The 25,114-nt window shown below is 41.6% G+C and overlaps 1 protein-coding gene across 1 annotated transcript in view; it reads right to left on the bottom strand.

The window, feature by feature from the left end:
• SLC9A7 (solute carrier family 9 member A7) overlaps positions 1-25,114 on the bottom strand; it is a 193,227-nt gene that overhangs the window by 47,749 nt on the left and 120,364 nt on the right. The window contains exons 7-13 of the mRNA XM_004713195.2: positions 16,329-16,434; positions 15,830-15,971; positions 13,815-13,920; positions 12,406-12,494; positions 12,196-12,309; positions 8,656-8,767; positions 4,086-4,239 (exon numbers count right to left, since the gene is read on the bottom strand). Of these exons, the coding sequence (XP_004713252.2) occupies positions 4,086-4,239; positions 8,656-8,767; positions 12,196-12,309; positions 12,406-12,494; positions 13,815-13,920; positions 15,830-15,971; positions 16,329-16,434 (823 nt within the window). The remainder of the gene's footprint in view (positions 1-4,085; positions 4,240-8,655; positions 8,768-12,195; positions 12,310-12,405; positions 12,495-13,814; positions 13,921-15,829; positions 15,972-16,328; positions 16,435-25,114) is intronic.

The raw sequence follows: 25,114 nt of genomic DNA, 5'->3' as shown, positions 1-25,114 counted from the left end.
GAATGGAACTGCAGATTTGACAAATGTAGTAAATGTAATGGAGAGTATTTTGAAGATGATAAGGTTGCTTTGTTAAAAAAAAAAAAAGTACATAGCTTTGAAGAAAATTCTGGGTTTTTTTTGGGGGGGTAGCCCCTTATATACCTCATACATTACCTATAAGCAACCTATAATTTCCTTCCTGATAACCTGTATTTTCTGAGTCTTTTCCTCATGGTAAAATATCTCATCACATCAAGCAACTATCAGTCATGACCAGATCTGGCCCGATGAAAGGACAGTCACCTTCAGGTGACCCAACAACAAAAGTACTTTGGTCAAGGAAGCAAAAGTTTCCAGAAAGACATCATCATTAGACATTTAGAACCAAGAAGTCTGATGAACCATCTCCTGGGAAGAATCTTTTTTTTCCCCATGTTTGTCAAGTATTTATTTAATACTTATTAATTCTTCCAGAAGACAGGAGATTTCCGGACACAAAGGTCTATTGCATTATTTATTATATTTTCTAACTCCTTAGAGCTTTCCATACATGTAGCTCAAATACCTATTTTTTAAAAATCATTTTATTAGGGGCTCATACAACTCTTATCACAATCCATACATACATCAATTGTGTAAAGCGCATTTGTACATCCATTGCCCTCATCATTCTCAAAACATTTCCTCTCCACTTAAGCCCCCGGCATTAGGTCCTCATTTTTCCCCTCCCTCCCCGCTCCCCCCTCCTTAATGAGCCCCTGATAATTTATAAATTGTTATTTTGTCATATCTTGCCCTATCAGACGTCTCCCTTCACCCACTTTTCAGTTGTCTGTCCCCCAGGGAGGAGGTCACATATAGTTCCTTGTAATCGGTTCCCTCTTTCCTAACCAATCTTAAGCTTGCCTTAATGCACACTCATGGCCACTCCTGTGAAACCTGTCACATATTCATCATCCCCTCAAGTGTCTTCCTGGCATATAAGTATAAAACTGTAAGTCCCCTCTTTGTGGGACGTTGCCATATCAACTCTAGTCCAGGTTTACTCCCTGCTTGATCAACCAAAGTAAAGGTTTTTCCCTTTCAGTTTAATCTAGACTCTGACTGTTTCTAAGTGGTGCAGAGCGAGACCTGGATGGATAACACTATTGATGCCAGGAACTTTTAATTCTAATCATACTAAATTGTATGACATAACAACAGTCACCTAACCTTTCTTACAGAATAGTGGTCGAGAGTATAGACTTTGCGGCACAACTGCCTGGGCTCAAATCCTGGCTCATCCACTTAAAAAGTTTTGTGACCTTGGACAAGTAACTTATTTATGCCTCGGTTTCCCCATCTCTAAAATTGAGATCACAGTAGTAGCACCCTTATAGGAATATTATGAGGATTCTCTTTTATTTTTCTTAGAAAGGTGATTTCTTTTCTCTTTTTAAAAAAATTTTACTTTAAGAAATCATTTTAGGGGAGGGTGGGGAAAAATGAGGAGCTGATACCAAGGGCTCAAGTAGAAAGAAAATGTTTTGAGAATGATGATGACAACAAATGTACAAATGTGCATGACCCAATGTATGTACGTATGGATTGTGATAAGAGTTGTATGAGTCCCCAATAAAATGATTAAAAAAATCATTTTAAATAATCATTGGGGCTCTTACAGCTCTTATAACAATCCATACATCAATTGCATTAAGCACATTTGTACATATGTTGCCATCATCAGTTCTAAAACCTTTTCATTCTACTTGAGCCCTTGGTATCAGCTCTTCTTTTTTCCCCTCCCTCCCCCAAAACCTTCCACCCTCACGAACCCTTGATAATTTATAAATTATTATTATTTTCATATTTTACACTGTCCACTGTCTCCCTTCACCCACATTTCTATAGTTCATACCCCAGGAGGGGGGTTTATGTCAGTCAATGCAATGGATTCCCCCTTTCTCCCTCTTCTCCCCCCACTCTCCTGGTATCACTACTCTCATTAATGGTCCTGAGGTGTTTTTCTGTCCTGGATTCTGTGTGTGGAGAGCTCTTATGTGTACTGGTGTACATGCTCTGGCCTAGCCAGATTTGTAAGATAGAACTGGGGTCATGACAGTGGGAGGGAGGGGAAGCATTAAAGAACTACAGGAATATTGTGTGTTTTGTCAGTGCTATACTGCACCCTGGCTGTCTTGTCCCTTCCTTGTGACCCTTCTGGGAGAGGATGTCCAATTGTCTACAGTTGGGCTTTAAGTCTCTATTCCGACCGACCTCATTTGCATCAAAATGGTTGTTTGTTTTGGGTCTTCTGATGCCTGATACCCGATCCTGTGGACAACTCATGATCACAAGGGTTGGTGTGCTTCTTCCATGTGGGCTTTGTTGCTTCCCTGCTAGATAGCCATGTGTTTAACATCAAGCTTTAAGATCCCAGATGCTATATCTTCCAATAGCCAGACACCATCAGCTTTCTTCACCACATTAGCTTATGTACCCATTTTGTCTTCAGCGATCGTGTTGGGAAGGTGAGCATCACTGAATGCCAGGGTGTCCAAACAAAGTGTTCTTACCTTGAAGGAGGACTTGAGTAGAGGCCCAATGTCCATCTGCTACCTTAATACTTAACCTATAAATATATTTACAAAGACTTATATCCCTATTGTTATATATTAATATTTACATATGTACATGCCTATGTTTAAACCTCTATAAATGTCTTTTGCTTCCTAGTTGTTTCCTCTATTTCCTTTTACTTTCCTCCTGTCCCACAATCATGTTTGACCTTCATTCGGCTCTCTGTACTTATGAGGACTCTTTCAATATGCACATGGCACCTGCAAAAATGACTGTAATACAAGTGTTAGTTACTATTTTCACTGTCACCAAAAAGCCACATCTAGGTTCCACAAATCCACCTGGATCTGAGACCCAGGCACCCTCTCCCAGAAATGGTGCAGCTGACAACGGTCAAAGAATCCATCCCACCATGAATACAAAAGCCCCAAATAGAGACAACTACTTCCTCAAATCGACTTTTCTCTATGACTCCATGGCTGACTAGGAGCTCTGTTTGTTTTCTCTCCTCCATGCTGTGTGTGCTCTGCAGCTGGCTGTCCTGTGCCTTCTACAGTCTGGAGAAGAGACTACACACTAAATGTCAGCTAAGAAGGGAGGAAAACAAACCACCTAAAATTAACCCAGATCACTCAAGGATGCCACCTTGTGGCTTTTCAGAGAGTTCTTCTTTGTCTCGTTCCCAGCGATGCTCATGCTCTGTAGACCAGAAACTGAGACAGGTAGCCAGAGCCCTTCTACTTCCTGGCACTTTATGGAGCTGGAAGGGACCATATGATACATTATATAAAGTTGAGAAAAATGAGAGCCCAAGAGAAGAGAGATGTGCCTGGCACCAGAAGCAGAACTAAGCTGTGGACCTCAAGTCCTATTCCAATGTCCTCCTCCTTCCCATAAGGTGCTGGTGCTCATTAGCACAGCTGTGGAATTCAAATGCCTTTAAAAGTCAAACTCAGGTCCGTGCCCTTAAATGACAAGCCTTTGCCCCTGCCTTCTGACCCAGCTGCTAGACCACAGGTGGAGGACGTCCATGAGACTGCAGCAGATGAGAGTTACACAGGAAATGTCACCTTTTTGTGTACTCAAACAAAAGGAGACACAGCATACCATTTTATGCCAACACAAAACCCGAATTTCCTCTTTTTATTTCTGGCTAATGAGCTTTTTTTTTTTTTTTCAAAACCTTACGTTTTATTTCAAAGGAACATGAAACATTGTACACTGCAAAAAGCTAGCTCTCATCCCTCTCTCCTACACCTTCATGACTTTTAAAAATGCAAGCCAGACTATCACAATTCTAAGTAAGTTCTGAAAATTTTTAAAGCCTTTTATTTTCTTATCAACAAAAATTTTAATGACAATTTTCTCCTGAATTCTTATTCATTGTTGTGGGGTTTTTTGTTTTGTTTTAATCTCCAAAAAAACCTGTAAAAACCTTCCACAAAATAAGCTAGAGCACATCTTGTGTGGGCATATTAAACATTCCCAAGAACAGTAGCAATGGACATATTTAGACACAAAACTAGCCTTGGCTTCAAACCAACCTTATGTTAAGCCAGGACAGCATGGGTGTCGTGCCTCCACCAATGATCCAGACTGTGAAGAAGACGATGAGGAGGGTGGTTGTGAACATCATCTGGCGAGCATAGGAGGCTGTGTCTCGGATGGCCAACGCAAATGCCATTGCTCCCCGGAGGCCTGCAGAGACCAAACAGGAAGATCTCCTGGGTATGTGGAAAAATTATCATGTCTCCTCCTCCAAATCCACTGCTGCCATTCAGGGCTGAATAAATCAGGAATCCACTGGCACTTAAAGAGCCACATTGTTTTACTCAGAAATGGAATCTTCTAGGAGTATAATTGTCTGCTATTTGGAGTTTCCTTTTGCAAAGCTCCCAGGAGCAATGAGAAAAATGCTACACAACTTCTGTACAGCACATTTTAGAAGAAGAGCACTCTCTTATTGCTGTGAGTAACATAATCTAAAATGAAATATAAATAGGAAAATAAACTCTGTGATCTAAACCACTCAAGCACTTACACAGTCATTATACACTTGAGAAAAAAGTTAGGCTATGAAAATGTCAAATGCAAATACCCTACGAACCACAAAAGAGGTCAGCATTTCCTTAGCAAAGGAGGAAGCCAAGTAGAGAAGTTACAATATAACACGATCTACATCTGGCTTAGCAAACTTTCTGTAAAAGGTCAGACATGAGATATTTTAGGCTTGTAGGCCAAGAGCGTAAATTCAGGATATGATGCAGATATTTACATAAAAGAGAAAGAACAGTTTCCTAAAATTTTATCTGCAGAAATGAAGAATACTTGAATGCAGCATGTTAAATATAGATCTACTAATAAAAAGCTCAGAATTCCTCTTGGGAGATGATTTGCTTAATTGGGCTTAAGAGTTAGTGTTCTCTATCATCAAATAGATGATACATTGGTAGTACCAGGGGAGAATTATCACCTTCCATGCGGGAGATCGGGGTTTGATTCCCAGCCAATACACCTAATGTACAGGGACCACACATCTGCCAGAGGAAACTTGTGTGCTGCTTTGATGCTGAGCCGGTTTCAGCAGAGCTCCCAAACTAGGACAGACTAGGGAAAAGGGGCTGGCAGTCTACTTCTGAAAATCAGTCCATGAAAACCCGATAGATCACAATGGTTTGATGTAAAATCAATCGCAGGGAGGGTGCAGGACTAACTAGATAGTGTTTCATTCCATGTTGCATGGGGTCACTGTAAGTCAGGGGTCAACTTGATGACAGCTGGTAACAAGAACAAATATCATTAAACAGAAGTAAAGGTTCATTTGCGGAAGCCAGTCTTAGTTCATGGGCCACTGAAAAAAAAGGAAACAGCAGCCAGATTTGGTTCCAGAGTTGTATTGCTGAACAACATGAATACCGTTTCCCCGAAAATAAGGCAGTGTCTTATATTAATTTTGGCTCCCAAAGAAGCGCTAGGTCTTATTTTCAGGGGATGTGTTTTTTTTTCCATGAAGAAGAATATGGTACACATTTATTATTGTTTTATTAAAAGAGACGTCGCACTTCCTGTGTGTTCCAGCTGCGCTGCAGCCAACAGTGAGCTACGCAGCGGCACCCGCCGCTACGGTCCAGAGTTACAGTAGCTTGGGGGGGGGGGGTTTATTTTCGGGGAGGTCTTATTTTGGGGGCGATGCCTTATATTTCAGCGAGAGGCAAAACTGTAAGTAAGGCTTACTTTGGGGGGATGTCTTACTTTCGGGGAAACAGGGTAGATTTAAAATTAAGCACCAACATTTTCATGTTTTAGAGGTTATCTTTCTTGGGTCCTTTGCTACTTCCTCATGCCATGCTCCTAATTTATTTTTTCCTACAATCTGAACCAAGTCATTAATACTTAATACTTAACTAGTAAAAATGGACAAGCTTGCATGAATATTACATAAGAGAATGAGAAATTATACGTACTGTTTGTTGGAGTCCCGGTGGCACAGTGAGCTAAAGCATTAGACTGTTAACTGAAAAGTAGGTGGTCTCAACCTAGCAGCTGCTCCTCGGGAGAAAGATGTGGCACACTCCTTCTGTAAAGATGTACAGCCGTGGGAATACTATGGGGCAGTTCTACTCTGCCCTGTGGGGCCGGTAGGTTTGGTTTGTCTTGAGGTTGCCTGACAGTCAGCTACGAAATCAATCAATATTTAAGTTTCCAAAGGGACACTGTCTCAAAGAAAACTTGGAGGTCAGAGTTCTCCATGGTAGTGCGTTTTTTGGTTTATATTTGTTTTTGCTTTCATTGCAACATTTTGTTAATCTGAGTACTTCAGAGCAATTGACTAAAGAACAGGGACTCAATAAAAGTTACCCCCCAAAAGAGAAACCCAGAATAAAATTCTTGTTTCTATTAATCTGTCCCAGTGGAGTATTTATACACACCTCGGTGTTTCTGTGAAGAAGTCTTGATGGCACTGTGGGCCAACCATTGGGCTGGTAACCACACACTTAGAAATTCAAACTCACTAGCAGCTCTGTGGGAGAAAGATGAGGCTGTCTGCTTGCGCAAAGACTTACAGTCTTAGAAACCCCACGGAGTGGTTCTACTCTGTCCTACAGGGCAACCAGGGCTCGGCATCAATTCAATGGCATTAGGTTTGGTTTTGTTTTCAGCTTCTCTGACAGCCATCTATGGCATCAATCAACATGTAAGCTTCAAAAATTATCTTGGGACTCAGAGGGAGACAATGGAAGATACAGTTTTCTTTATTTTCTTAAGCAAACATTGTAAACAATATGAAAGTGACATCTGAGATATTTCTTAGCCTTGAAAAGTGAGTTTCTTTCAATAGTCACATTTCCTCCAATACTCTGAAGAACTTGAAAACAAATTGTACTAGTGTTATCTCTGAAAAGCACTGTGCACATCTGTCTTTTAGTACAGAAGATAATGAATATATTTTAAGCTTATCTAGATGACAGTTACGTCCAATTCATCTTTATCTTGTCCACTGGCATTTTCCTTATAGGACAATAGGATCTTGTGAGAAACCTCCAATGTTTCCCAAGGGCTCTTGAATAAAGCCCAGACTCTGGCCCAGCACTGAAGGGTCTAAATGCCAAGAGCTAGGATTCTCAGTGTGATCTTCAGATAAGCAGCATCAGCTAAGAACTTGCTAGAAAAGCAGATTCTCAGGCCCAACTTCATACCTACAGCAGGGGTGAAGCCCAGTCATCTGTGCTTTAATAAACTCTCTGGATGAGTCTACTGCAAGCTACACGTTAAGACACACTTTTTCTGCTCCAATCTCTCCCTTTTTTGTCATTATTCTCTGTGGCTTACATCCAATCTCTCCTGCTAAGGCCACCCATGGCAATGCTTCTTTGCCTTTTCAACCTGCTGCCTCCTGGAATACAGGACTTCCAAGCCCCCTTGTGAAGACAGCCATGAATCCTCTTCTTCTGGTCAACATTTATTTTTTCATACTTCTTTTGCGCAAGTCACCCACCATCTTCCGTGAGGAGTGAGTCAGCTCTTACCCGTCTCCCCACGGTGGACTGTGAGTGACTTGAGGGAGCTTTCAGGACTCCACAACCTAGCACTGTGGTTTATAAAAAAGAATATGCTCAAGAAATGTTGGTCAGCATGAAAGGAAATCATTAGAAAGGCTGTTGATTAAGGCAGGTTGTGTATGTACAGCTAGATACAAGCTAGTATTAGACAAAGCAACAGCTTCCTGAGCAGTGTCTGTTGGTGTGATCTCAGCATGATTCCATGCAGCTGTTATTCCCTCTGCCCTCTTATTCAGCCCCCTACCTCCTCCCACACACAAGACAGAGGCACCTTTATGGGTCATGCTGGCCGTGTGGCCCTCTGTCCTGTACAGATGCTCTCACTTGCATGTCATCTATATACCACTAGATGCCCACTGCCTTCCATACATCTCCTCAGGCCAGTTGCTGTCTCCTTCTTGACTTCCACTTACTGCCTTGATGCTGTTTGCTCCCTTTGTGGCTTCTCTACAGCTCTTGGCTTTATGGTGAAAGGGGAAGCAGCTGGAAAGTGGTGCAGATCCAGCGCCAATCAAGCTGAGCTATCCCAGCTATTCTCTTCAGGTTTGGGGTTCATCTTGCTTATGTGAGTCAAGTTTAGTTCTTCTGCTCCGTAGAAAGTGAGTACTTGCAGGGACTCAACTACTAGTCCACTTTGATTATTTTACAAGTGAAGATATTGCAGCTGGGAAGTACCAAGTCACTTGGTCCATACACTTTCTCTCATTAAAGAGCTATTTTCTTTCCATTTGGGGTCTGGAGCTCTTCTGGACATCTACTAGAAGCCAAGTAGTCATATGAATTGCTTTACATCTGCAGGCCGCTTGGGTCGAGGGGCATGAGATGAAGATGCAAATCTTTTAGGAGATAATACTCCCATGTGGTGATATGGTTTACAAACTCGATACTAACTCAGCTGGACATGTATATCTGTATGCACAGCACTAATGTAATGCAAACGAACCAGAAACCTTCATTTTGTTTTTTTCATAAGACTCCTTGATTATGTTTTCATCATACCACCTCGGCCTGCTCCATAAGACTCATTTTTACATGTATACTTTCACTTGTTTACCTGAAAACATCATCATGTGTTGGAAATTCCAGCCAATCTTATGCCTCCTGCCCAAGTTGAGGAAGAAGGAGAGTGGGTAGACATGTGCAGCTCTGCCCAGGAAGATGGCGACCTGATCACCAGGTGGAAGTTAAGGGCCCAACAGTTCCAGAATGGCAATTTCACACCGCCTCTGATTGAGCAAAAAACTGGTTTTTGTTTTAATAAATCTTTTTACTGGGGGCTCTTACAGCTCTTATAACAATCCATACATCAATTGTATCAAGTACATTTGTACTTATGTTGTCATCATCATTTTCAAAACATTTTCTTTCTACACTAGCCCTTGGTATCCACTCCTCTTTCTTCCCTCCCTCCCCCAACCTCCCACCCTCATGAACCTTTGATAAATTATAAATTATTATTTTCATATCTTACACGATCTACTATCTCCCTTCACCCACTTCCTGTTGTTTGTCTCCCTTGGGCCGGGGGTGGGGAGGGGTGTTATACATCGATCATTGTGATTGGTTCCCCTTCTCCCCCACCTTTCCCCTACCCTCATAGTTTCACTACTCCCATTATTGTTCCTGAGGACGTTATCTGTCCTGGATTCTGTGTGTTGAGAGTTCTTATCTGTACCAGTGTACATGCACAGGTCTAGCCAGACTTGTAAGGTAGAACTGGGGTCATAATAGTTGGGGGTGGGGTGGAAGCATTAAAGAACCAGAGGAATGTTGTTTGTCTTGTCAGTGCTATACTGCACCCTGGCTGGCTGGTGCTTTCCTTGTAACCCTTCTGTGAGGGGATGCCCAATTGTCTACAGATGAGCTTTGGGTCTCCACTCCGCCTCTCCTATATGATTGTTTGTTTTGGGGCTTCTGATGACTGATACCTGATCCTGTTGACACCTCATGATCACACAGGCTGGTATGCTTCTTCCACATGGGCTTTGCTGCTTCCCTGATAGAAGGCCGCTTGTTTAATGTCAAGCCTTTAAGAACCTAGACACTATATCTTCTAATAGCTGGTCAACATCAACTTTCTTCACCACATTTGCTTATGCGCCCATTTTGACTTCAGTAATCCTGTCGGGAAGGTGAGCATCATGGAATGCCAGGTTATTAGGACAAAGTGTTCTCGCATTGAGGGAGGACTTGAGTAAAGGCCCAATGTCCATCAAATAGGGGAGTTTAGGGGTGCCATAACACTTTATTATGCTCAGGAGAGCTGCACAAAGAAGCCAGCCTGTTCAGTTTTCCTCTACACAAACCTCTCATCAAGTGGAGTCCAATTGGCCAACTTTCCCAACATTGTGGTTTTACAGAGTTCGCTCTTATTTATTTACTCAAGCTGGTGTTGACGAAGTCCCCAATCTATCTAAGAAACTAAGTCCAGAAATAAGCTCCAATACCATACCAGGGGTAGGGAGTTAAGAGAAGTAGACAGTGTGTTGGGCTCTATTAGAAGAAAAATCATCAATAGCAAAAAATACTAACTTCTGGTTCAACCTATAAGGAAAACGTCTGCTGAATAAGAGCTCATCAGCTGCACTTGGAAATAAGCATCAGGGCTTCTCATGCCCGGGAAACGCTTCCAAATAAGAGGTGGAGAAACAAAATATTCCTAACACTAAAATTCATTCAAAGCATTCGAGAGAACCAATCCAGGGCAATTTCTCTACCTAAAAAGTTCTGATAGCATAGCAGGGTAAGTGTTGGGCTGCTTATGACAAGGTTAGTGGTTCAAATCTACCAGCTGCTCTATAGGCAAAAGATGACATTGTCTGCTCCCATAAAGATTTATAGTCTTGGAAACCCTAAGGAACAGCCTATGAGGCTGTTAAGAATGAGAACTGACTCCGTGGCAGTGAGCTTTAAGCGACTAAAATGTTTTTACGGATACATAAGAAATGGAAAATGGTGGGGGGGGGGAGTGGAAGAGGAACAGAGTCTACTGTGGAAACCACAGAATTCAGGGAAACTGCTCGTCCGTTCCTTGCTGAGTTTAGAACAGAGCCCAGCCGAGAGTTCCACGCTCTGCTCGTTAGAGAAGGAAGCCACCGTGGGACCAAGAGGAACAGGGAGCTTCCGTTTAGGCAAAGCCCCAGCTGCAAGAGCTGCAGCTGTTTCAGACAGACATGAGGGCGGAACTATCTCCTGCCTCCTCCAGGGTGAAACACCGACTATTTTTCTTTGCTTTTGTTATGCTTTAACAGAAAGGAAAAGGTAGTGCTTTATAAAGCACATTCTATTCCAGAAGCAAAGCAAAAAGCTTTTTAAGTAGCAAGAAGCCTTGGGGGTTCAGACTGCACAGGCGGCCCAGCTGATCCTCATCGGTAAACAAGGACCGCAGATTTCAGTATCTCTCTCACACACAGGATGTCATGCTAGGAATAAAATGAAAACCGCATGCAAGGTCTTTCTTAATGAAGTTTATGAAAACCCTCCATCCCTCACATTTCTAGCCCTTAGTTTGTGGAGGGTATAAATCCAAGAAATGAGTCACCAATTTAAGCATGCATCCTTCTATCTAGAAGGATCTGGCATTAGGGACACTATTGCTATAAAGGTGCTCTGCTCGGTGACCACCAGGTACTGCTGCACCATAAATGAAAAGAGCAGAGCAAAACATTTCTGTTTGGCCAAGACCGAGGAATACCCCCTAAGTCCCCAGTAAAGGTGAAAACCAGATGGCTAGCATGAGGGGACTCCTCTGGAAAATATCTTGAAGTCAAGGCTCAGTTAGATTGCTATAGATCCAAATGCTAGAAAGGTTCACTTTAAATGAAAACAATATTGAAGCCAAGTGAGCACAACGCTCAGCTGCCTGTCAATTCCTTTCTAGGCATCTACATCCCTGTTCACTTGTCAGAAGGCAATCAAAAGTCTCTCTTTCAAAAGCTGCACTAACAATGGGACTGATAGAAGGAATCAAGTTGTTTTTTCTCCCATATACCTTTTCCTTTTCTTTTTTATTCTTAGGAGTACAGTTGTATCATAGCAAAAGGATACAAATCGGAAGCAGTCAAACCTTCCTTCTCTTTTTTGGATAGAAGAAGATTATTTTCCATTATGACTCTAAAGTAGTAGATAGGTTTGGATGAAAGCATGGCCACTACGTATAAGTGCTCCTGGGCAGGAGGAGGAAGGGCTGCCCACTCTGGGTACACAGTCAAGAGCCGAAGGAACAGAGCCTTCAGATCATCCAAATCAGGGAGTCTCTGAGATCGGAAGTAACGCAGCCATAAAATCTCAAACACAAGTCTGGGGACTGACAAGGTGGCCAACTTCCTGACTTACTAAAAAGTAAGGCATTTTAAAAGACCAGCCTGCCAGGTACCATCTTTCCAGAAAACCCACCTTACGCAGAAAATGCAGAAAGGGTCAGCTTAGAATTAACATTTGTCTTTCACATTACATACATTGAATTTTATGAAACCTGTCTTAAGCCAAATTTTCCTCATCATAAAAACACCCTGAACTGATCCAGTCAAACCACTAGCATCCCCAAAAGTGGCCACCTCTCCTTGTTGAAAATGTTGATATGAAAAAAGGATACAAAAGCGCCAATGATGAAAACGGGACTGAAAACGTGCTTCTGGAAGGTAAATAGCGCCAAGCCCATGTAGGAGAAGATGAAGTTCTCTGCCAGGAAGTGCAACACTTCAAAAAGCTGCGGGGAGAGGAAAAGGCAGAGGAAACTGTGAGGCCTGCAGTTCCACCTTCCTGTGGTCGCAGGTAACTCATGAGTACTCAGATGCTCTCTGACCTGCTTGGTCCGACTTCTGGATTCCACGGACAGGTTGTTGTAGGTGTAATGAGCTTGTGTGATTCCACAGAAAAGTACAGCTACGACACCTGTCAAGAGATAAAAAATACATGTCGACACGGAAAAGGGGGTCCAGGTGTGACGAAATCCCGGCTGAAATCAAAAGTGAAAGTGGGAACAATCCAGCAGAGCCAGCTTCCTGGATATGTTGAAAGTATCTTATAACTGAAATATTGTGCATGGAAAGCTTCCCCTGCCCCCCCCTCATATCAACCTTTCCTTCTCTGAATCCTGCTTTCCCTCAAACCCAAGTCCCCAACTTATCTCTTAGCTCCGGTTTTATAAAAGCATTCTTATCCCTCTAAACTCCTACTGAATTTGTCATCTGTATTTGGCATTTATCCACAAACAAAGAAAGTAAGGACCTGTTATATACTTTTGCCATCTTTTTCTCTGTTCTTTGGAAGGAATTTCACTTTAAACCAATCCTTTATATATTTTTGCAGTCTGGGGTTTCTGACTGAAAAAATGGCCACTTTCTGAATAGATTGAGAGGGCACTTTCATTTATGCAAGCCCGACCGATCTGTCGTTCTGGTCCAGGCTGTCCATGACAATCCGAACACCTGAAACTTTGCCATTGTTTTAGTACATCATTGTGGAGTCGTCTGTAATGTTACACATAGCTATGTGGTAGCATTTTGAGAAGATGATACAAGTACTTCCTAACTGTCTGGATTGTGTAGCTTATCTACTTGAAATTTCTAATGGAAAAAGTCAGTGATGTATTTTTCTGGAGAAGGAATGTGAGTCCCAGGAATCAAAACCACTTGAATAACCACACTAATAATGTATGGAACTGGCACTAAGTGCTGATCTTGTTGTTGCCGTTAGTTGCCACTGAGTCAACCCTCAACTTGTGGCGACGCCATGCACGATGGGATTGGACTGCTGTGACCGCCAAAATCATGGTGTCTAAAAGCAATGATTAAACAGACCAGAGATGAAGAGATGAGAAAATGGGTGCACAATATCCAAGTAGATGCAAAATTACCTTTAAAGGGACAGATATTTTGCTTGTTATTGTTATGGCTTGTGAAATGACATGGCAATCTAGGGGAAGATACAAATAAGATTTTAATGGGCTCAGTAACCTTTGTGCTGAATATCTACTTACAGTTAGAATGAGTACACAAACACATAACCAAGTTTGGAATAATAAAGTTTACCCTTTAAAAGTATATTGTTTCCGGCAGAACACCAGCCGTGCTCAGCAGCATCCCCTCTGAACACTCCCAGAGTCGTTATTCAGTCCGTGTAACTACTATGCGAGCACATTCCCTCCCCTCAAGCTCTGACAGCCTCTGCTGCAGTGAGAGGAAGGGCAGCCCAAAGGCAGAGAAAACCCACCTGTAAACCCACAGGCTTCTGCCAAGAGAAACGTGCTCCAGGACATCAGGAAGAAGAGCGCGGTCTCCAGCAGCGGGAAGCAGTGCAGCTTGGTAAATTTGGTCACGTCAGCACCTGGTCAAGGAATACATCTCCAGGCACAAATGGTTCAAGGTCACCAAGAACCACACTCCATTAGTCCAGGACTCATTCCCTAAGGGCTGCATTTTTCATTTTGACACTTTGTTGGGGGTGGGGCTGGGGGCTCTAAAATGTCTGTATACATATTTGAAGGAAATACAAATCACGCTTTCTAAAGAAACTAGAAATTGGTTCTTCCAGTTCCTTGCGATGCCCATGTTTGAGGGGCACAGTGTGTGCTGACAGTGCCAGCTGCCTGGGATAGGCCTAGAAAGAGGGGCCGAGTCTGTTTAATGAATGACTGCCTGAGAAGACAGAAGGAAATCTACAAGTCCAGGGTCAGCTCCAAGGGGCCCATCTCACATATTGGGACTAGACATTCCCCCTTCTTAACCCTACCATTCCCCCCTGGGGCCAGCATAAAACCGTCTCATGAGTGTTTCCACTGGCCAGTGGAAGTCCCCAGGGCATCAAAAGGGCCTCTGTGAAGAATGCAATCAAAATCTTCATGGTCTACTATGTAACTGCTAGCTACATGTGGCTCCTACAAATACTTAATATGCAACTAGTCCAAATTGGGATGTGCTGTTGTCATAAAAAAAGAGTGCAAAAATGGAATATACAAAAATATCTCATCAATAGTTTTTATGCTGATTACACGTCAAAATGCTGTGGCTTACACTGCATTCTCATTGGACACTGCTGATCTAAAAGCCCATGAAAGAAGAGAAGATGAACTCCACAGCACGTGTGGCGGGGTGGCCTGGTCCTTCCATACTTTGCTTTCAGACGCTTCTTTAATTGAGGTAAAAGTTACACAAAGGAAACGAACCACTTTCAAGGACACAATTTGAGTGTCATTGAGTACATTCGCAATGTTGGGCAGCCACCGTCCCTACCTGGTTCCAAGGTATTTTCATCATCTTAAAAGGGAACGCTGTACTTAGTAAGCAGTCACTTCCCCTTCTGTCCCCCCTCAGGCCCTGGGAAGCACTAGTCCGCTTTCTCTCGCTAAGGGTTTACCTAATCTGGATGTTCCAAATAAATGGAATTATACAATATACGAACTTTCATGGCTTTTATGCTTTTCCAAGAGTAAATATGTGTAGTCCTTAACTTAAGGAAGGTTGACTTCCAAAATTCCCACTGATGACCACTAGCAAGTAATGGTCGTGCTTATACCATAGAGCGGTGGTTCTCAACCCGGGGGTCAAACGACCCTTTCACAAGGGTCACCCAAGACCATCGGAAAACACACGAATATTTCACAGTATATAATGACATTAATGACATTATTTTGTGATTAATCACTATGCTTTAAGTATGGTTAATTATGTTCAATTTGTAACAATGAAAATATATCCTGCATAACAGATATTTACATTACGATTCATAACAGTAGCAAAATGACAGTTATGAAGTAGCAACAAAAATCATTTGATGGTTGGGGGTCACCACAGCCTGAGGAACTGTATGAAAGGGTGGCGGCATTAGGAAGGTTGAGAACCGCTGACAGAGAGCCTTGGACAGTAGGCGGCAGCAGCAACTTTGGAGCTGGGTTTCTAGCTATCCTTGAGATGGTCCTTAATTCTCATCCCCCCTTCACCCCACTAAAATTAACTTCTAACCCCCCGTCTCCCACTGATTCATAGGAAACAGATAGGAAAAAGCAAAGGGCTACAGAGTTGCACTTCCTCAAATCAGCTCCAACTTCATTATTAAGTGACCTAGCCCAAGTGTTTCTTCAAAGGAATGCACTTCGGGACACATGGCAGTCCAGTGGAACAATCAATTCCTGATTCTTCTCTGAAAGGAAGAGCTAAGAACTTTCTTTTTGAAAGTGTAATGTCACATAAGCATAGCCACGGAGGGGCAGAAACTTCCAAAAAGGATATTAGGGCAGTCACAACACCAGTCACAGCTCCCATGGTAAAAGAGCCACTAAATATACCTAGAAAAATGCCAACTGACTTAAAAAAAGCAGCAGCATCAAAGGCATGAGTGTTCAGTCCCGCTGGCTGGTAGGCAACAATAGACCTGGAGTTTAAAAAGGAGAGAGAGTTAAAAGATTGCATGCGCAAAACACATTAGCAAACATAGATATCGCCATTCTGCGAGCAGTATCCATGGTCTAGTCACTGAATTTAATCTATAGTTACTATGTTCTGCTGGTGTCAGCATTCTGATCATTGCTGCCTTCACAAAAACACATAATTCTATCCAAAATGCTGATAAAGCTCATTTAGAAAAAAAATGCTCAATTCAGTACTGAGCAGTTTTAAGACAGGTCTCTCCATTTAGCCCACAGCATTCAGGCAATCCATCTTTCTGCCTGGGCAGAAATACTGTGACTTAGGAGGCCAGGCCAGTGAGACCCGAAAGAGTGTTACTTACGAGGACAGGACGATGGCAACGGCATCATTTAGGACGCTTTCTCCAAAGAGAAGTGCATAAAGGTCCACGTCTGCATGCAATTCATTAAATATTGCCAGCACAGTAACTGAAAATGCCAACAAGAATAAAGATTAGTTTCAGTTTCTGACCTTAAACTATTGATTAGAGATGTATAGTAGCAATTCCCACCTTAGGTGGGGCTGCATGGTTTGGAAGTCAGCAAGAGAATCAAATATGGGTTATCTGCCTGATGTGATGCTTGATTCTAATAACAACTGGACAATTTCCAATGTAATCCCAACACATTTTGAACACACTTCTATTAGACAACTTAAGGAAATAAAACGTTATTAATGTGATTTGGATCCCCCCCCCCCAGTGGGTTGAAATCTCTTTGATGGCAGGAACTCTATTTCATTGACCATTGCACTCCCAGAACTTAGCATAAAAGCACAGAAAAAGCTTTAATAGAGGTTTGTGGAATAATTAAAGTTTTTTTATGACAAACTATACTATAGGGTTGCTATGAGTTGGAATCAACCCAATGGAAGTGAGTTCAGTGAATATACTAATTGTCTTGCATTTTTTCAGAATTTGCAGACATTTAAAAATCAGTTAATTCTCTAGAATGGCAATTCTTAATTTTTTTTCCAATCAGGACTGAGGTCCCCAAAGAGCTTTTGTTTCTATACGTTATACCCAAACCACCCACTGCCATCAAGTCAATTCAGACTCATAGTGATCTGAGGCTGTAGGGTTTCTGAGGCTGTGTATCTTTACAAATAGCCTCATCTTTCTCCCTCAGAGGAGCTAGTGGGTTTGAACTACCAACCTTGCAGTTAACAGGCCAACATTTACCCCACAGCACCACCAGGGTTCCTAGAACATTCAATATTTATGTATTCTTAAACAAAACATTTTAAAATTAAATATGGAATCATTTAATATTAATAAAATAATAAACCCATAACAAACATTTTCTTTTTTTTCAAACACATTTTCATGAAAAAGAATATCATTACAGTATATTCTAAAACAAAATAGTTTTGCGAGAAGAGTGCCATTGTTTTATACTTTTGCAACTCTCTTACTGGAAGACAAGTGGTTTCTGATGTTCTTATAGTTGATCAACAGATATTTAATATCACATTCTACACAGCCTCTAATTCATGAGAGTGAGAATTTAAAAAGCCAATGATTTATTAGTATTATCAAAGCCATTGTGATGTTAGGGTCCCCCTAAAAGGGGTTCAAGGATCCCCGGAACACACTTTCAGAACCACTGGTCTAAAGTAGGTTTCTCAACCACAGCACTAGTGGCACCATGACATAATTCTTGGTAGGATGCTGCACAGGATCTCTGGTCTCTGTCCGAAGGATATAACAACAGTTCCCCTCCTTCAATTGTGACAACCTAAATGTTCCGGACATTGTCAAATGACCACTGGTGGATATAACTGCCTTGATTACAAAGTGCTGTTCTCTCTCTACACCTAACTGCCTTCTCCTTGGTGGGTTTCTACACAATAATTTTAAAAGCTAAAAACCCACTTTCCCAGCCTCCATTGCAATGAGAGCCACCTCTCTCTTTCTGCCTGAGAAAACAAACAAACAAACTGAGAACTCACTGCCATCTAGTCGATGCCGACTCAATGCGTCCCTGGACAGAGTAAAACTGCCCTGGTGAGTTTCAGAGACTAACTGGTTATAGGAGTGGATAGGCCCGTCTTTCTCCTGAGGGGTCACTAGTGGTCCTGACCTGCAGACCTTACAGACCACAGCCTAACATGTAACTACTATACCACTAGGGCTCCTATTCTGCATGCGGCACAGTCATCTTGCCTCTATGTTACAAGTCTGACTGAATCCCAAAGGATTTAAAAAAAAAAACAAAAAACCCTAACTCATTGCCATAGAGTGATTCCAACTCAGAGTACCCTATAGAATAGGACAGAATTGCCCTTACGGGTTTCCGGGCCTGTAAATCTTTTATGGAAGTAGAAATCCTTGTCTTTATCCTATAGGGCAACTGGTGGTTTTGAACGGCTGACCTTACAGTTAGCAACCTAACACCTAACACCATCTGGTAGTACAGTAAAAAGACGTAGTGCTTGCCTACCTGATAGTACTATGAGCCAGGGCACCAGCCTTGGACTGCGACAAACACCTATTAAAAGCTAGTATTGAAAAAAAATGAAAAATAAAAAAAATAAAAGCTAGTATCGGCCCAGGGTTTTGTATTTGCAACCAAATTCTAACTAATACAATTTAAAAGCAAAACGAAAGAAATGTATCATTTAATGATTCCTTATATGCCACCCAGTCTTGTAATCACTATCCAACTCAAGAAACCAAACTTTGCCAGCCCTTCTGGGAGTCCCCCTTCCCTGTAAGTTCCATCTCAATCTTAAATCCCTTCTTATGTTCAAAAGTCACCACTAACCTATCATATAGAGTAACCACTTCCTTGCATTTCATTAGTCTGATCACCCAGTGTTAACTAATTTTAAATGAATCAATATTTAATGTTTATTGTTTTATTTAAAATTAGAGTGACACAACAACTTGACTCTGCCCATTTTCAAATTGATGTCTCTTCTACTCTAGAGGTCTCCATTTGGCAGCTCTCTTTTCATCACACCCTACTGGCTAGTTATCTCATTTCTGAACTACCCAACCCTTATATGTGCAACCCATTCCTATTTTCTAACTTTCATTTCATTCCTTTTGGAAAATTAATAAAGTTTTATATGGTCTTAGGGTTTATTTTTCTGTCATGACTTAATTGTCTGTAGATTTCTTATTCAGAGGGGTTATTCCCACTTTCTTTTACAACATGCTTGCTCTTTTACAATATACTCAAACTCCTCCCAGTTCTGCTGCTCATGCTGAAGTGAGAAGAGTAAAGGGAGACTAGCTCCCCCCTCTGGCAATACAATGAAATATAATAAATATAAACTCAAGCTTACTGCCATCAAGTCAATTCCAATTCATAAGAAACCTCTAGGGAAATGGCCCCCCTCCCCCCGTGGGTTTCCAAGTCTATAATTCTTACAAGAGAAGGCCACATCTTTCCCCTAAGTAGTTTTAAACCACTGACCTTGTGGTTAGCAAACCATATGGGCTCTCCCTATAGCCACCTCTCAAAAAATTCTTTAAAAAAAAAGGAAATCCACTGCCACCAAGTTGATTCTGACTCATAGTGACCTTATATAGGGTTTCTGAGGTTGCAAATCTTTACGGGAGTAGATAGACTCATCTTTCTCTGACAGAGTGGTTAGTGGGTTTGAACCACCAACTTTGTGGCTTCTAGACACCTCTCCAGTATTGTCTAAAATCTACTTCCTCTGGTCCCCTACTTCACCTGAGCTTGCTTTCTTCATAAAGCTGTGTCAATCTCGACTCATGCTCCTAGCAGTTCCTCTTTAGAGAGCCACTCTGTACTTCCAAAGCAGGGCTTGGAACAGATTCATTCTGCTTGGACCTCTGCTGAGAATGTGCATTTCCACACCAATATACTGAATCAAAATCTACAGTTTAAGAAGACTTCCAAGTGTTTCTTCATTAATCTTTTGCATATATACGAGTCACCTGGAAGTCTTCTTAAACTGTAGATTTTGAATCAGTATAAGTATCTGGAGTAGAAATATACATTCTCAGCAGGAGCCTAACCCAGCAAGAATTATTTGGGAGCCCAGAGGACTTCTGAGAGCCCTGAATACCCAGGTCACTCCAGCAGCCTATAACTTCCCCCAGTCTCCTGCACTCCCCCACAAACTGAGTCTGCAAGGACCACTCCCAATCTTAACTGTTATTATCTGATATCACCACAAAGCTATTTATTCCCAGAAGGGACTCTTTCTTTAGAGTGTTAATATTTATGGGAGACCTTTGGGTCTCTGACTATCAAAAGGACCCTTTTCTTCCTCCATTTTCTCCTGCACAGCTGCTTGCTATTCCTACACCTGAGTGTCACTGCTGATGGTGGTTTTGCACCACCAGTTTATATTTGAGGACAGATGAGGGCTTTGAAAAGCTTGCGGGAAAATGTAATGAAAAGATAATCAAATTTTCCACAAACTCTTTTAAGCCCTATGTACTGTCAAGGAGTCCTGGTAGATTAGTAAGTTATGCATTGAGCTGCCAACCACAAGGTTAGCAGTTCAAATCCCCAGCACTTCACGGGAGAAAGACAAGCTTTTTACTCCTGTAAGGGTTTATGGCCTAGTAAAGATGTACAGCCTCTGAAACCCACAGGGGCAGTTCTACTTTATCCACAGAATCACTGAGTTAGAACGGACTCACTAACAGTGAGTTTGTTTTTCATGAACTGTTAGCAAGTTTTGTCTCAGTGTTGATTTTAAATGCTCTGTTTCCCTTCTTTTTCTTAGGGATTAAGTTAGATTCCAAAATGACATGGTCCCATTGAAGTACTCTATGGCTCATTTGCTAACCTTGCTGACTCTCACTTCTGTATTTTTTCACTGCTCAAGCTTCCAATTTCCACATTATTTTTCCTACCCAGAGCCACTGAATTCAAAGTTTTGGCGGGCTGCTACTCACACTCATAACAAATACTGATGGGACGTTCCCTTGCTGTTCATCCCACAAGTCAGCATGAGCAGTTGTGATTAGACGTGAAAAGTCACCCCACCCACTCATGATTTGGTGCTTTAGAAACCAGAGTTTGAGTAGCGCTTGGGACCGAGAGATTGAGCTAACTCCCAGTTGCTGGCTTATAATAAAGCTTCTCATTCTACCAGTTTGGTGTGGTCCTTATTGACTTGGAAGCCAGGTACAATACTATCATACTTTTCTACTTTTCAACAAAATTAATTCATTTCATTGAGGGTAAGCAAAGACTAATTTGAATTTGAAAACTCTATTATATCATGAGGTTGAGCTAGGCTATTATATATGTAGGAACTAAGATCACTAATGTAAGCATTCAGATGCTAAACAAGGAGCATTCTCATTTATTGTAGTCCTTAAAGAATATGATATCTTCATAATACAGATGCAAAGTCAATCTCTTTTCTTCACCCTTACATATAAGAGAGGGTACCCCGCAAAAAAAAAATTGAAAAAAGCTCCGCTCGGTGGAGCTTTTGTTGTATGCATTTTTCCCACTAGGTGAGCATTGAGCTACTCTCTTTGAGTTAGTGTACTCAGTAGCATCGCCTGGAAAGTTTCTCTCTGGTCACTGTGAGTTTTTTTGTAAAAGCAGTTTCACTCGAACTTCATTTTTCTGTGATGTTCAATTTGAAAGAATAGCATGTGGCTATGAAATTTTGTTTCCTGCTCGGGACAAAATGCTGCAGAAACTGTTGTGATGTTGAACAAGGACAGCACTATGGGAAAAACTCCAGTGTACAAATGATTTTCGCATTTCAAAATATGGAGAATGTCATTTGGTGGCAAACCTCATTCTGTATGTCTGTCAACTTCCCAAACGGACAAAAATGTTGACAAAATCCATGTGATGGGCCATTGAAGAGATGGGGAAGTTATCTAGACTATCTTGTAGTTTGGCTCAGTGAATTTTAATGGAAGATTTGGGAATGAGAAGGGTCGCTGAGAAATTTGTGCCTCAGGTTCTGACTGACCAGGAAAATGGGCATCTAGTGGAAACATGCCGTGCTTTGAAAGAACAGCTCTGAAGCGACCCAGACTTTTTTTTTCCAAGATCATTACTGGTGACATGATGCTATTCTTTTTTTTTAAAATCATTTTATTGGGGGTTCTTACAACTCATCACAATCCACACATCCATCCATTGTGTCAAGCACATTTATATATTTGTTGTCATCATGGTGCTATTCTTAAGATCCTGAATGCAAACATCAATCAAACCAGTAGAAAACACCATCGTCACCTTGCCCCCCCAAAACTCATCAAATGAAATCAAAGATCAAGATGATGCTCAATCAATTGTGTTTTGGTTTTGGTTTTTTTGATGTGAGGGGGATAGTGCATTTGGAATTTGTTCCACCAGGTCAGACTGATAACAAGCTTTCTATTTATAGCTTTTATTCAGAAAAGACTGAATAACAGTGTGCAACAGAAAAGGCCTGATTTGTGACATCAGGGGACTGGTTTTGCCACCACAACAATGCACCTGCTCATGCAGCCATCTCAGTGTGCTAGTTTTTGGCAAAAAGCAGCATGCCTCTCTTGCCCCACGCAGCTCACTCACCTGACTTGGTTCTGTGCCTCAAATGCAGAGGGGCATGAAAGGACAGCGATTTGACAGCGTAGAAGAGGTGAAGAGAAAATTGAGGGAGGAGCTGTCAGCCATCCACACAGATGAGTTTGAAAAATGTTTCCAAGAATGGAATCACAGATTTGACAAATGTATTAAGTGTAATGGAGAGTAATTTGAAGGTGATAAGGTTGTTTTGTAAAATATTTAAATACATAGCTTTGGGGGGGTAGATTCCAGATTTTGGGGGGTAGCCCCTCGTATTTATATACACACTTAAACACACTTAACTGTTTGCGCCACTCAGAGACTCCAAAACCTCTACATTAACCTAGTTTACCATAACATATAATATTTGTCTTGTTTTAAGCCCAATGTTGAAGAAAAGATAACAATGTTAATAATGATATCAAAATAATTGAGGACTTGACTACAAAGCAAGCACTATGCTAAGCCTTTTGCAATTTCATTTACCAACTGCTATCGAGTTGATTCTGACTCTTAGCAACCCCATAAAACAGAGTAGCACTATTCCCTAAGGTATCTGAGATGGCAAATCTTTATGTGAACAGAAAGCTTTCTCTCTTGGAGGAACTGGTATATTATAACTGCTGTTTTTGCAATTAACAGCCCAACCCACAACCCACTACACCACCAGGGCTCCTCGTAATCTCGTTTACTCACCATTAAACCCTATAAAAGGTGGGTAGTACTATGATTTCCTCTAATTAATAGTTGAGAAAACAGGTGATGATCGACCACTTTAGGCTCTCAGAGACATTCAGTAGATTCCAACTCATTTTGACCCTAAAAGCCAGGGCAGAATGGTCCCGGTGGGTTTCTAAGAGCTTCATCTTTTTCCCGTGGAGCAGTTGCTGATTTTGAACTGCTAACCTTGTGGTGAGCAACCCAATGAATAATCTACTATGCCACCTGGACTCCTTGCTTTAGGCTACAATATTCAAAAATCTCAAAATCGCAATGATTGAACACAACAGAAGTGTTATTCCGTGCTCCTATGACAGGACTCTCTCCCTGTAGATTGGCCCAGGCGACCTCTGTTGACATCAGTGACTCAAAGCCAGATGGATGTGTAGGCAGGCTTGGCTGTCAACTAGACCTGGGTTCTAGAACTATCTGTCAAAGTTTTGGCAGGAAACAGATGGTACCCATAAGAAATCTGAAGTGAGTTTAATAAGGAACTGTTTATGAAAGTGCAAACCACAAGGGATAGTGCAGTACTTGAGGCTAGAAATAGGAGTGTGTTGTCTTGGCTTGGTTTTGGTTGGTTTGTTTTTACCATCCCGAAGCCTGAAGGGTTGAGGGCAAGGAGTGATTACCAGAAGCTACAACTGTATTTTTGATCAAGGAACGCAGTCAACTCACAGTGACTCCACCTCTCCCTCACCCTCTGCCCTTCCTCCAATCTCCCACCGGTGTTCCTTCATGAACAAATGCACAGGAATACCAGAAGGCAAAGGAAACTTTGGCATATTCCATAAAAGTCAGCCTCCAGAAGCACAGAGAGGAATGGAGAAGGGTGACAGGTAAACCTGAAAGAGCACACAGAAGGCAACCAACACTGCCATCATGATGAGAAATTAGCACACCAAAGTCTAAAGATTTACTAAAATGAGGGTTTGGACTACTCTGTTTCCAAAAGCCCTGTCCTCTTCATGTTGCTAAAATATTGATGTTAAAAATAAGATAAAGTTAACTCACTTATCAATGTCAATAAAGACAATATGTATAATGAATAACAGCTAACACTTACCGAGCACATAGGGCCTGAATTTCAACTTATTCTTCCTGTCTGATTACCCTATAAAACAGGACAGGAATTCTGCCAGGCCACTCCTGAGCAATACCACATTTGACCAAGATAAAAATACCGGGAGAGTGGAGGGAAGGTGAGGGAGAAAGGGAGAACAGATTACAAGGATCTACATATAACCTCCTCCCTGGGGGATGGACAGCAGAGAAGTGGGTGAAAGGAGACATCAGATGCTGTAAGATATGACAAAATAATAATAATTTATAAATTTTCAAAAGCTCATGGGGGAGCGGGGAGGGAGGGGGAAAATAAGCAGCTTATACCAAGGGCTCAAGCAGAAAGCAAATGTTTTGAGAATGATGAGGGAAACAAATGTACAAAAGTGCTTGACACACAATGGATATATGTATGGATTGTGATAAGAGTTGTACGAGCCCCCAATAAAATGATTTTTTTTAAAAAGAATGTAGGTGCCAACAACCAGGAGATGACGAGGTAGGGATGATAGATTGGGTAAGTGGGCACTCAACAGCCTGCTCCCCCAACAGCAGAAGCCTTGAAACCAGATAGCAGAGTCACAACAGCTGTTTCTAACTGGACATAAACCCCCTCAAAAAATCACAATGAACAGACTGAAGACCACTGGTAAATAGATTTAAAAAGCAATGCGACTTTTACCCTAAACAGCATATAGTGGAAAATGTCAGAAACCCAGGTTGGAGATCTGTAACAGAGAAAGCATAATTTATAGGCGTTTGGTAGAAGATATTTTAACACCAAGAAATCATTTTATTTTAGGAAATAATTACC

This window comes from Echinops telfairi, unplaced genomic scaffold (assembly GCF_000313985.2).
Source record: "Echinops telfairi isolate 266 unplaced genomic scaffold, ASM31398v2 ScPeMD7_19;HRSCAF=73, whole genome shotgun sequence".
NCBI lineage: Eukaryota > Metazoa > Chordata > Mammalia > Afrosoricida > Tenrecidae > Echinops > Echinops telfairi.
The sequence above is the reverse complement of the archived record's forward strand: the minus strand, read 5'-3'. Positions and strand labels throughout refer to the sequence as shown.